General features: G+C 43.2%; 1 protein-coding gene across 1 annotated transcript; it reads right to left on the reverse strand.

The window, feature by feature from the left end:
* Positions 1-1,773: 1,773 nt before the first annotated feature.
* On the reverse strand, positions 1,774-12,482 carry Arl8 (ADP-ribosylation factor-like protein 8). The gene is made up of 5 exons (XM_050174900.3): positions 12,243-12,482; positions 12,075-12,155; positions 6,765-7,000; positions 5,603-5,673; positions 1,774-1,966 (listed from the first exon to the last, which is right to left on the reverse strand). Exons 1-5 carry the CDS (start codon positions 12,363-12,365, stop codon positions 1,917-1,919), a joined length of 561 nt encoding a protein of 186 aa, XP_050030857.1. The 5' UTR covers positions 12,366-12,482; the 3' UTR covers positions 1,774-1,916.
* Positions 12,483-12,703: the final 221 nt, after the last annotated feature.

Below are 12,703 nucleotides of genomic sequence, written 5' to 3' on the forward strand. Positions count from 1 at the left end.
CCATCCTCTCCAGCGATGTTCTCGGGGGAATGACGCTCATGCAGAGTTCGTGCCCTGTGCCGACGGTCGGCCCAACCGCTCGTGGCTAATAAACACCTTTACATGTAGTGTTCCTCTTCTTCGCTACAGCCTGTACAATTAAGTGCATGGGGCCTCCGAAATCATTCATTATACATGTCACTTCATTGTAAAGGTAGCCCACTGCACAGCTCGCAATAGAACCGAGACAGGATTATGCATTTGTTATAAGAGGCCATTCTGTTCTAGAAGCACACGACTATTTACACACCGCTAGTTGTCTTGCAGGAAGATTTTTCTGGGCCACAAACTTAAGGCTACATCCAGCTTACAGCAATAAACAAAATGATGAACATCCTAGAGTATGTACTATTCAATTATCTTGCGCTGCCTGCAATCATATTACATACTTGCCCACCAATAATTCAAGCTAATCTATTCATGATTATATCTTGCTTTTGCAGTACTCGCAGCATAGGCCAAAGCTTGTATGCATGAAGAATGTTTCCCATAGGTATATGTACTTACTCATGAACAAAGAGTTTTGAGCATGTGACATTAGGTTGCCTCACATCACATTGTCAAGTAGTAAAGAAGTTAAACTAGCACAATTTTCTTTTGTCACTAACAAAGTTGCTATGCAGTTAAGAGGAAGTTTTAGCTTGGGCCCTACTCCGACACGGCCTATTCAAGTACATGTAAAGCGCAAGAATGTTTTTCTGAGATAACCCCTGGACAGATTTTGATGAAATTTGTTGCATTTGAGACAGAAAGTTAAATTCTAGCGACTGTTAGAAGCAGAATCTCGATTTAGGGTCTGAATGTTGCTACAAGGTCTTCAAAAAATTCTAAAGTTTAAAAAAATAAAAGCATGAAGTTTATAAATTAATAGCGCTGCACTGAGAATAGATATCGCTGTTCTGTAAACGGCATCCATTAGATCACTGAAAGCAGGCAAATTTGATATGTCATTTTATATCTTAGGTGAATTTGTTATGTTGCGTACAAGGGTTCTACAAAAGCTGTATTTCCATATTACTCAATTTTTCGAGATTGATGTGTAACATCAATTTTGTCTGCTTTAGATGTATTATTAGATTAAATTCACATAACTGTGGTGTAATTTTTTTATTGTTGAGTTGGAGTTGTAAACTTGATGGTTTCGTTTTCTGAACATTTGATTTTTGCCAATTTTTTATCAAAAATTGACGCCCTAAATAAAAAATTCAGAACCAACAGTCACTAGATTTTAAGTTTTTCATTTAAATGAAGCAAACTTAATCAAATTTGATGCAGTGGTTGCCGAGAAAAACGAATTCTCTTTTTACATGCATTTAGATTGGAGCACCCAAGCTAAACCTTCCTCTTAAGACTGATCTATGCAAAGCTTTTAGCCTCTAGTTAGTAAATTCATCCATGGGATGGCCTCTTGAAGCTCCAGCTGAGCACTTATGTAACTTGGCATTTTAATACAGCATCGCTACACAGTGCACCTTGTACAGTTGAACCTCGCTAGATAATAAACATGCATATAACAATTACTGGATATAGCTAAGTAAATCTCAAACGTTTCTTGCTGATATTAGCATGTGATAAATATATGCTTAGAACAAACATTGGATATAACAAAGGTATTTTATGTAACGAGGTTCTACTGCACTTTATGCAGCCTGCTAGCTACAGAACATTGTTGCAACCAGTGTAGGCAAGCACAAAAACTATGAAATGTAGTGTCCTCAGCCATACAAGAACAGAAAAAATTTCGGAATATTTATTTGCGCCAGACGACAGATGGCATAGCAGGGGAAATGGGCACCTCAACTGCAGCGAGGTGCCGCTCATTATTAAACACAGGCAGGTCTATGTACAGAAGGGGGGCCATCGTGGGCCCCGGTACGTCAGTGACTGGATGACTTGGAGTGCGAGATGAGCCACTGCAGCGTGATGTCTGCAAAAGAAACATGTGCACAAATTGCAAATATGCCCAAGGAGTGATTCGGTGCACGTGTTGCATAAGAAACAAGGCCAGAAGGAGAGGAAGGAATGCACGTCATTGTTTCAGCTTGTCCATGAAACTATGAGTGTTTGCGGAATACCAGGTTAGGAAAGAAATGTATGGAAGCCACAACACTGGTAGCAGCATCTTATGACACTGAGCTTAACCAGAGGGCACCGAAAGCTAAAGCTTAGAAAATAATGTAGAAAGTAATGAAGAAAATGGAAATGAAAGTGGATTAAATATAACCTCAATTGGTATAGTTCTGCGGAAACACGCAAGGTGGAGAGAAGTAATTATTAATTTTATTAATTACTTCTCTCCACCTTGTGGGTTTCTGCAGAACTATTACATCAAACTCTTGCCTTTGCATCGAGTTGAAAAATTCGACTTTACTGTGCGTTCTGCTAGCCGCCTGGTTAGCTCAGACGGTAGAGTGACTGCCCCGGAAAGGCAGTGGTCTCGGGTTCAAGTTGCAGACCAGGAAGAGTTTTTCTTCAACTGCAAGGCTTTTTCTTTTGAGGAACCCGTATGGATTTCCTTTATAGCAATTGCTACGATGGAGTGGATGTCTCATTTTTCCCTTAATTCAATTAGAAAGTAGAAAATAATGAAGACAAAGAAAATGAAAGTGGACAAAACGATAACTTTTTGCCAGTGGGAAGTTACATTTCTGTCCACTTTCATTTTCATTTTCTTCCATCATTTTCAACATTCCAATTTCAGCCCCAGCTAATTTCCATGATGCTTTCTTTGGCTTCATTGTCTGTTGGCTTTATGTGGTCACGATTTACAAAATACAACCCCTCATTCCCCTTCTCTCGTTTACACAGAGGAGAAGCAATGTATATAATGGTGCCAGCAACAACTCGCAGCTTCCTAATGAGAGACCAGTGCATCCACATGTGAGAAGCATGCAGAACAAGGAATGACATGCACAGATTTAAACAACCTACATTAATATGGACAACCGGACGTCACATTTTCTAAGTATTTAATAGAAGAAATGAAGCAGCTCATTTGCTTGTGCATTGTGGTCATATTAACACCTTAGCTGCATTTCAGAGAGATGACCATATGCAACAACAAAAACAGAACTGTGTGAATGCAGTTTGGTGTTTTTACTCTTGCATGTAATGGAAGCACACTACACAAGTAAAGGCACTGACTGCAAAAGTGATGTATAACTGATGCTTAGGGATTGCTTTTTTCAGATTTTTTTTTTTTCAAAGTTTGGGGTGGCAAAATTGACAGCTGTCTTACAAGTTTATAAATATGGAAAAAAAATACTAATCTTTCGCCCAAAGATCATTTCAAAAATTTGGGTGTCTTTGGGTTACATTAGCAATTAACTCAATAAAAGCCCCCCTCATTTACATGGGGGGGGGGGGGGCATACTTCACTTTTGCAAACAATTCACAGAAATCTCAAATGCAAAAAGGAATTTTCCAAACTCTAGTGTTTCTTTTTCAATTAATTTATCTTTTCTTATGCGTAGCAGTCCAATCCCTCTATTAATCCCTGGGGGTCCTTGACCAGCGTGACAGTTAGCTCCGTGCCACAGAGATGCGCCTGTTGTGCCTTGGTCTCACTGTGCGTCTTTGTTTGCACTTCAACACTATGAAAATCTACCAATTAGCTGTTCGCTCTTCTGCAGTCATGCTGTAGGCCTGCAAAATCAGCTAGGGCCAGTGCATGCATGAAGAGCTTTCCCTGTCCAAACGTTACCTGCTAGGCTATAGTATTCCATTCGATTTGACATAGGCACTGCTGTTTGTCTGCTTCCAACGCAAGCAGAAATGCACTACTATGGTTTTCAACAGCTTCAACAACCACAAAAATAAAAGTTCGGCAGCATGTTACACTCCTGTAGCACATGAAGGTGAAAGCCTGTTGCACAATTGGTAATGCATTAGGTTATACTATCAGAGGGGTCAGACTTATTCTATGACTTAATGAGCTACAGTGTGAAGTAAACGTGCGGCAAGCCATTGTCTGCGAGCTCTACCTTGCCATCTCACATTGTCGTGTTACTGCTTTCACAGTTCGGCTTCTTTGGCTTGTTTTCGGTGCTTAGTTGCAGCTTCAGGTACTCGTATAGCGGGGTCAGACTCACACCAACGGCATTTCTTGACTTTACATTACGTCCTCTCAGCAGGGGAAACCAGCACTCGCAGTCGAACACCTTGCTCCCGCCGCCCTTGCATGTCACACCTTGTTTCTCGCTTGGTGGGCATCCTCAGCCATAGCGTATTTCCAAGCAGGGTATGCAATGCTTTATTGATGGTTTGGATGCTTGCATTGAGCTTGTTTTTTATTGAAATGTATGCTGTTATGTGTGTTGCATGGTTAATTTCAATGAATGTATGCACTGTTCACTTTGCTGAGCGCTTGTAGCCTCTGCCTTAAGGGGGTATGAGCCATTGCATCTTTGCTTGCTTATGGGGTATGAGCCATTGCTGATAAAATTTTTTGTGCCACTCGACTGGATGCCGCATTTTTTAGGTATGAGACATTGCAACAAGCCACTTAAGGCTGTTTCCCCCCCAAATAAAGAGGCACTTGCTAGCAGATATAGTAACATCCTCACTTCCACAGCTTGTAAAGGTTACTATAATTTCTAATGGCTGCTTCAGTTGTCAAGCAGCATAGTATTTGGTCAGCTTTCCCAAACATGCACAGGGCAAGATTTAATGTTAATAGGAATTACATTAATAAATAGTTCATATTTTATTATAAGAATATTCAACGTGGCAACAAGATTTAGTTGGCTTTTCAGAGAAAGAAACATTTTTCTAGCCGAGCTTTGTACCATTGTGTTGCTTCAAAAGTAAGAGGATAACAGACTTCCATATGTGCCCCATCTCCCTGGAACAACTTTCTATTAAGGATTGCAGACACTCAACATTAGGTAGCTCCAATAAATGCCACTAAAGTGTGCACATATTTTTATTATTGCGATAGCCATTATATGGACACTCCAGGCGGATTTCTGCCGTCGATGTCACCGTCGCCATGAGGTTCCGTATGAGTGAAAGCGTGCGAGGGTGAGCCGGCGAACGCGGTTCAATCTCGTGTGGCGAGCGAGGAACGCAGCCCGGATGCATGGCCTCTCCTGTGGCGCGCGAAGCAGAGGGGTGAGGTCAATTGGCTCGCGGCTACGGCCGCGATTCGCAACTCCAGCGTTTTCACAGACAGTTTCCGCTGTCATCTAGCGAGATGTGTTCATGTTTACCTCTGCGCACGCGACACCGTGCTGGTTAATTTAGTTAAAACATGTTGACGAGCTAGTTGGTTCGAATCCATGATAGAATGGGTAAGCGCGACTGAACAAGGATGTAGAAAGAAGCAGACACACAAAGACAGCGCTGTCTGTGTGTCTGTTGCTTTCTACAGCCTCGTTGAGTCGCGCTTACACATTCTGTCATTGTCAAATTAGTTAGTAAGCAAATGTTTACAAGTTTCTACGGCCGATAAAACTACTATCCTTACTTCGTACAGCTATTGTGGTACGAGATGAAAATTCCGAGGGTAATAAAGCGATGCTGACAGGCGAGCACAGAAACCCAAGAAGGCAGCGAAGCTCACCAATGTTGTCACGCTCCTTGCAAGAAATCGAATAGCAGCAGATCTCTCGGTCTTGGATGGCCGACAGGTTCCTGAAACACAAAAGCTCCTCCTCATCAACAAGTCAATCAGAAGCAGTCTCTTACATTTATGACTGGACTATTGCTTCAGTAGGCTTACAGGATTTTTAGAAATCCATGCACAATGTCACATTTCAACATAGGTCGGCATAATCGCTCACGAGTACACTGAATCATACTTGCTTCACACTGATTTCAGACGTGGGATAAAGTGTGAGCGAGCGATGTAAGGAGCGATCGTACATCAGTACACATACGAGAATTAGTGCTGAGGAGTTTGAGTGAATGCGAGTATGAAAAGGAGTGAGTGCCAGTTAACGTTAGTATCAATGAGTCAGTGACAGTGGGTATAAGTGGACGTGAGTATGAGCATGAGTGAGTGCTGGTAAGTTTAAATGAAAGCAAGTGTGAATGAATGCAAGTATGAATGTGAGTGGTGCTGGCGAGTATGTGTTGGTGCGAGTGCCTGCCGTTGAGTGTGAGTAGGCATAAGTGTCAGTGAGATTATGGCCCCAGAAATATTGGTGAGTGAGTATCTACTTATTTTTCCAACCTATTCACTTAGAGCTGTCCACAGAAAGCCTAGAAAACAAAAACAACAAAAAGGTCCAATCCAAATTTCATCACATCAGCCAAAAACAGACTGTATACAAAAAATTAAAAAAAAAGAAATTAAGTAGACATACGCAGAGAACGAGCTCTGCATGATTAAAATTTATTGAAAGGCTTCATATGGAATTTGGTACACTTAAAATCTTCATGCTCTGGCTGCAAATTTACTCATAACACATATTCATGGTCTATGAAACACAGTAATATATGGAAGTCTAGATAACAACAAATAGATAACCTTGGGGAACTAAGGAAAGTTAGGGAATTAGTAATGAATAACTGTGCAACAACTCAGTTGTCTGCTATGTACGACACCTGACAAATCGTTTGAGACACTGCTCATAATGGCCAATGTAGGAATAACAGGAAACTGGCAAATGGTGTGCCACCATGTGGAGAAAAAACTGCTATGGGTACGAAAAACTAGTCCAGAGGCCACAACCCTCTTGTAATGGGGTAAGGAAAATGGGTGAAACCATCGGCATGCTCACATCTGGTCGATGAGTTCACGCTCATCCAGGGCTCCCTGCAGATCACGCTTGTTGCCGAGGACGAGCACGGGAATACCTGCCAGCTGGGGTTTGTCCAACAGCTGATGCAGCTCATTACGGCTCGCTTCCATCTTCTCTCGATCATGTGCGTCCACCATGTACACAATAGCGTTCACGCCGCGGCAGTACCGCTCCCACATGCTTCGGAACCGCGGTTGGCCGCCGATGTCCCAGATCTGTGCCACGCAAGCATACCGCCATGTACATTTTGTCAGATTAAACAGGACCTTACAGAGCCCAATAGGGGATTCAGTAAGGGTGACAAAAAGTGGCATAGTAAGGAAAAAAAACATACAATGCAACATACAAGGCAAAAAAGAAAGTATTGTACAGGACAAAACTCAAAAGCAAACATAGGTGCAAGGTGCACAATGTTATAATAACAGGGTGTCTACCAAGTTGACATTTCCAAATTCCCTGAGTTTTCCAGGTTTTCCCTGAGTGTCATTGCAAAATTCCCTGAGTGACGCAGAGCTATATTTTATGTCAAGACGGGCTGAAACCACGTCGCCCGATGCCGCCACTCTCTAAGCATATGAAAAATTTAAAAAAACAACAACTTAATTCAGTTTGAATACTAAGGAGTAGTGTTTATTCTATTCAAAAAGAGGATAGAAAGGAGGGGTTAGTAAAATGCACAGCAAATAAAATGTCTTCGAAAAAAGTTGCAAATAGAGTCGGATCCGACATCCTCAAATACGAATAAAAAGGAGATGCATACAGAATGAAATACTTTCGAATATGAGCGATTTCTATCAACTGATAGCAAGCTCAGTGATATGAGGCCCGAACTTTGTCACAATTGAGATTCTTTCCCAACAGCTCGTAAGTCAACCTCAACTGTACTGACATACTGTCAGCCCGCATACAACGCCTCAGTGTTGTGTTTCACTGCCTTAAAAAGTTTATTTTGGTTTGGATGAGGGACACCTGCATCTCGGCATCAGCCAACACTTTTTTCTTTAGCTCAAGCTCCTTCAAAACGGCGGCAGCACGCTTCCTTTCCTGTTCATTCCTCAATATGTAGGTTCTTTCTGTTCTTGTCCTCTTTCCGCCACTCGTTCACCCCACGGACCATTTGAAGCATCTTAATTCTTGGTCAATTGCACAGTCCAAATTCGATTTTTCAAACCCCTTAGGGGCCGCGAAAACGTCCGAAAAATCAGCCAGCTGGAAAAAATTAATGCATGTCATTTACTGCCCTTAAGGGGCTCAAACCGCCACAGGCACATTCGAAAACGCTCTGAAGGCCTGTCGGTACACGTATTAGGCATAGCGGTGCTCATACTGTAACAGAAGATACCGGATGCACGCGTGCATAATTAAGGAATACATACTGTATCCTGTGGCAATAGCCCCTTCCCACTCTTGTTATGCTTCACTGTAATACATTTTTGTATGCTTCACCAAGTAACATTTCTGTATAGAGGCAAAGCTGACTTTCAGGAACCGGCTTTATGCAATGCACCGTGCTTTCCAAGCTTCTAAGCCAATCGCGAGAACCACAAAGGTGCAGTCAGTACCATTGCTAACAGCAGCGAATTCTTTCAATGAAAAACACGGCACCTAACGGCAAGGAGCTAACAGCGAAAGTCGAAGCAGCTAGGTCTAGCGTTGTCGCAGTGGTGGCTACGGCTGCCAGTGGATCTGCGTGCGAGAGCGCCGGTTCGAGGCGGCGAAGTAATCAAAACGGCAATGGTGATGGCTTTGATTAATGCCGTTTCGGACTTGTGGTCACGGCAAAAAGTCCGGAAAATCGAACGGCAAAGGGTTCTCGCGTCCGAAATTTCAAACGTTCTGATAGATTGACTCTATGGGGTACGTGGTGGTGCCGCGAAGCTGTCCAAATTATCGGGCATCGCGAAAGTCAGTCGTTGACTGTACACTGGAAACTCCTCCAGCCTTCGACAGGGCGTCAAATAGGATTCATTACGATTCCTGTCTATTACTTGAGCCAGCATTACCGCGACTTTCGACCCTTTCAACAAAATTACCAATTTTCCCTGATAGAGGTACAAATTCCCTGAGTTTTCCCTGAGTTTTTTCAGACTACTCAAAATCCCTGAGAATTCCCGGTTTTCCCGGTCGGTAGACACCCTGAATAATTATGAACGCAGCACAAAAGTTGTGCAAGATACGCTCACTATATCAGTGTTCATGTATCTCGAAGTTGTAGCCACATGTAGAAAGACAGGCCTGTCCTATCAGAGAGCACCGATTATCATGGCACATTCTGGAACTTGCACAGTCATCCCGGCTATCTCAAAGGCACAATTACATCCTTATAAATAGGAGACAGCGTGATAGCCGCGTCATTCAATTGGAAATTTTTTTGTCATGCTTGTAGCTGTTGCCACTGCTGAGTTGTACTTAGATATAGAGGGCACACTTTAATCCAATTAAGAGCGTCCTTTCAAGTTGTTTGTTTGCCTGCAGTCTAACACTCTTCCCTACCATTCAACTATAAGGTAACAATAATCATCATCCTTTCATGTCAAAGATGAAGGTCTCTCCCAGTGATCTCCAATTATCTTTGTCTTACGGCATAAAATTACCAAATCTTGGTGCACTGTCCAATTCTCTGTGGTCCTCAACAGTGCTCACCTTTAATATGGCACCAATTCTACTACTATAAACAGAGCACCACTTATCTGCGCTACACATTATACGACCAACCCCGATAAACCTTTCTTTTAACTAGAATATCAGTCGCATACTATTTCCTGTCTAGTCTATACTGCTTTCTTCCCATCTCTTCACCTTACACTTAATGTTATTAGTGCCATTGATGCCTCCCTTATGTGTTAGTAGTTTATGCTTTATGAAGCCTTTCATAACAGAAAAAAGAAAGGGGGTGGGGGGCAGAACAGCAACCTATCGCAAATGTAAGCATTATATAGCAAATTTTCAGTTCTGCTCCACAAGCTTGATTTAAAGCAGGCCCAATTTTGCTTCTCATGTCCTAGCCTCTCAACAGCCCTTTTAATTGCCAAATAGATTGGGTAAATAAAGTATGACAAAGCTGGCACAGAGCATATTCCTGAGCTCCCTAAAAGTTTATATTCTGCATGCAGCATGAGTCACATCAGAATCGGATGTTGCAGTAGTATTCCTTTTAACAAGAAAAATGTGTGTATTATTTCTGAATGAAATACCACAAGCACACTACTATGTGTTTAACAACTGGTTGGCATGGACACTAAGACTATTCTAATGCTGTAACATGACCTTGGAGTCATTTAGATGTTGTGCACCATGAAAAAATCTAAACACAGCCATTGTGCTCCACACTCTGATCTGTTATACATGCAGTACAAAGAATACTCAAATGTTCAAAATTCCATAGAGTGAAGGTTCCAAGTTGTACAAAAAACTAACTGTCCATTTGTCTTTAAACCCGATGACCTAAATTGACAGCCCAACATAGTATGCCATTCAGCAAACTTGCTCAACACCATTGTCGAGCAGAGTTCTGTAAACAATTCATTTAATAAATAAGTGTAGACGTTTGGTGAGTTAAGTCTAGAAACGTTTGGCGACAAGTTCTGGAATAATGCCTGTATCACAAATTTTGTGCTGAAGGCAAACATCAGATGATTAATCTCTACGCAAGGAGAGGCCATCTAATCATATTTGATCATACCAATATTTAATGAAATTGTATATTTAACAAAACTGCACAGTTGCACTTGGGCATCCTGCTGTACTCACAATGGCTTGAGTAAACTCAACTGCTACAAGTTTCATGGTGGAAAAACACGAAGTAGAAGGCGAAATGAAAACAAAAAAGAAGCCCTTGTTAAGGCCAACTGTCAATTCATTGGAAGGCAATTGGAAAACAATATATCTGACATGCATTATATGTGAATGGTTTCTGCTGTAGCTACAAAGCATGAGCAAAACTAGAGTACACCTGCAACACTGAAGTAATCATAAGCATCTCAAACCTGCTAAGTTGCTCGTGCGAAGCTATTGATATCAAACTTCATCAGAAAATGCACCATCTAATAGCTACAAAAAGTTGAGCTTGTTCGTAGGGATTCATCAATGTGTAAGAAGATCACAAGAGAAAAGAGCCACACAACACAAACGCGAGAAAAGAGCCAGACAACACAAACGCCGACTATCAACTCACATGTCCGTGTCTGCACACGTTACCGTCTGTCACGACATCATGTTACTGAAGCTTCTTAATGCAATGCCATGCATTCGTGGCAGGCAAATTGGAGAGTACAACACGAAATTGCTGCCGGCTGTAAATCTTACAGAACAGGATAATAACAGCGAGGAGATCACTCATAGTGTCCACATGACGTCCTTAGATAACACAAAGATGGCTCGTACATGACAGCATGCCTCGCAGTAGCAGATTGCACGGTTCACTAGTATCCTTACTGCGTATCAACAAAGCTGGTGCGACGGTTCTGGGGCCCGCGAGTCCTTATCCGGTGCCGTCTTATCAGATCGTGTTCTGATAGCACATAGGGGAACAAACAGTCATCTGTAGCAGTTGAATGGGTAGGCTTTGTTTTCGGCTCGCCTTTTTCACGCTTGCCTCGCAGTTATACTTGCATGTCGTTTGTCCGAAGGCAATGTAAACAAAGTGCGCAACGCAGAAGCCTGCAGCACCTCAGCCTAGTTGTGTCGGAGCAATGGCCCCAACGATGCCACTTTTTTTTTTTTTTTTTTTCGGCGACGCGGCCTAGCGGAAACGACAGTGTTACAGCCACGACTTCTTCCGTGTGCTAGTTGGCGGTGGGTCACGGCAGCTTTTGACATGCGCTGCTCAAAATAAGCCACGCGAAGCGACGGGATACCTCGCCGAAAATTTGTTTTTGTCCTGTGTTTTGTCTACCACACAATGCCTGTCAAATTCTTTCGTTTCGCACTCCTGATGGTAGAACAGATGGGCAACTCTAAGAAACACACATGGGACCGGGAACCTGCTCATTTCTTTCTGTGTCGCTTGGAAAATGCGTTGTTCAACGCAGTGCACAGTCACGATCTACGTCATGTGTCACAGCAGCAGAGTCGGGACGAATCACATTCTACCTCGCTCCACTTTCGCGGTAGAGACCAAGCAGCAGGCGTATTTAATAATGAGATACAAAAACCCGAATGCTGCAATACTAGCGTATTCGGGGTCCGCCCGATGGCAACATCGGTCGCGATAAAAGCAGAGTAGGGCAGGTAGACAATGCATGAGCTTTCGTGCTTGCTTAAGATAAGCTAGCAGCCAGGCGGCCCTACCTTGATTGTGACGTTCCCCTTGGTCACCTTGCGCATGTTGAAGCCCACGGTGGGGATCATGTCCTCGCAAAACTGGCCCGACTGCAAAGGTAAAGCGTCGGATCAGGTGGCTCACCGAGAGTGGGGGAGCACCTCCCCTGACTACGGCCATGGCGGCAGTCAGCTTACGGCAATGACGTTCACGAAGGTGGTCTTGCCCGAGTACTGGAGGCCGACAAGCGTGAGCTCCATCTCCTCCTTCCAGAAGAGGCTCTTGAACCAGTCCAGGATGCGGTTGATGAGGGACATCATCTTGGCGGCGAGCGGTGCAACAAGCCACAGACGCCCAGATCAGAAGCGGGAGCGGCGATGACACACACACCGCAACGAAACCCAGCAGTCGCCGCCCACCGAAACCGGCAGGGCGCGCCAGCTGTCGGCAACGATAGCGACGAGAGGGCGCTACAGGCGCTTGCGCTGTAGGTGCAGACTACAGATTCCCGTACCCATATATATAACCAACTGCCGGACCTAAAGTCCCTAGATTTTCTGCTTGTTTATAAAAGAAAAGGGGGGGGGGGGGGGGGGGGGGGGGCATGAACCACTTTTTATTGAAGAGGACAAATGCATCTGAAGTTAAAATAGGCTAT

This window comes from Dermacentor andersoni, chromosome 9 (genome assembly GCF_023375885.2).
Source record: "Dermacentor andersoni chromosome 9, qqDerAnde1_hic_scaffold, whole genome shotgun sequence".
NCBI lineage: Eukaryota > Metazoa > Arthropoda > Arachnida > Ixodida > Ixodidae > Dermacentor > Dermacentor andersoni.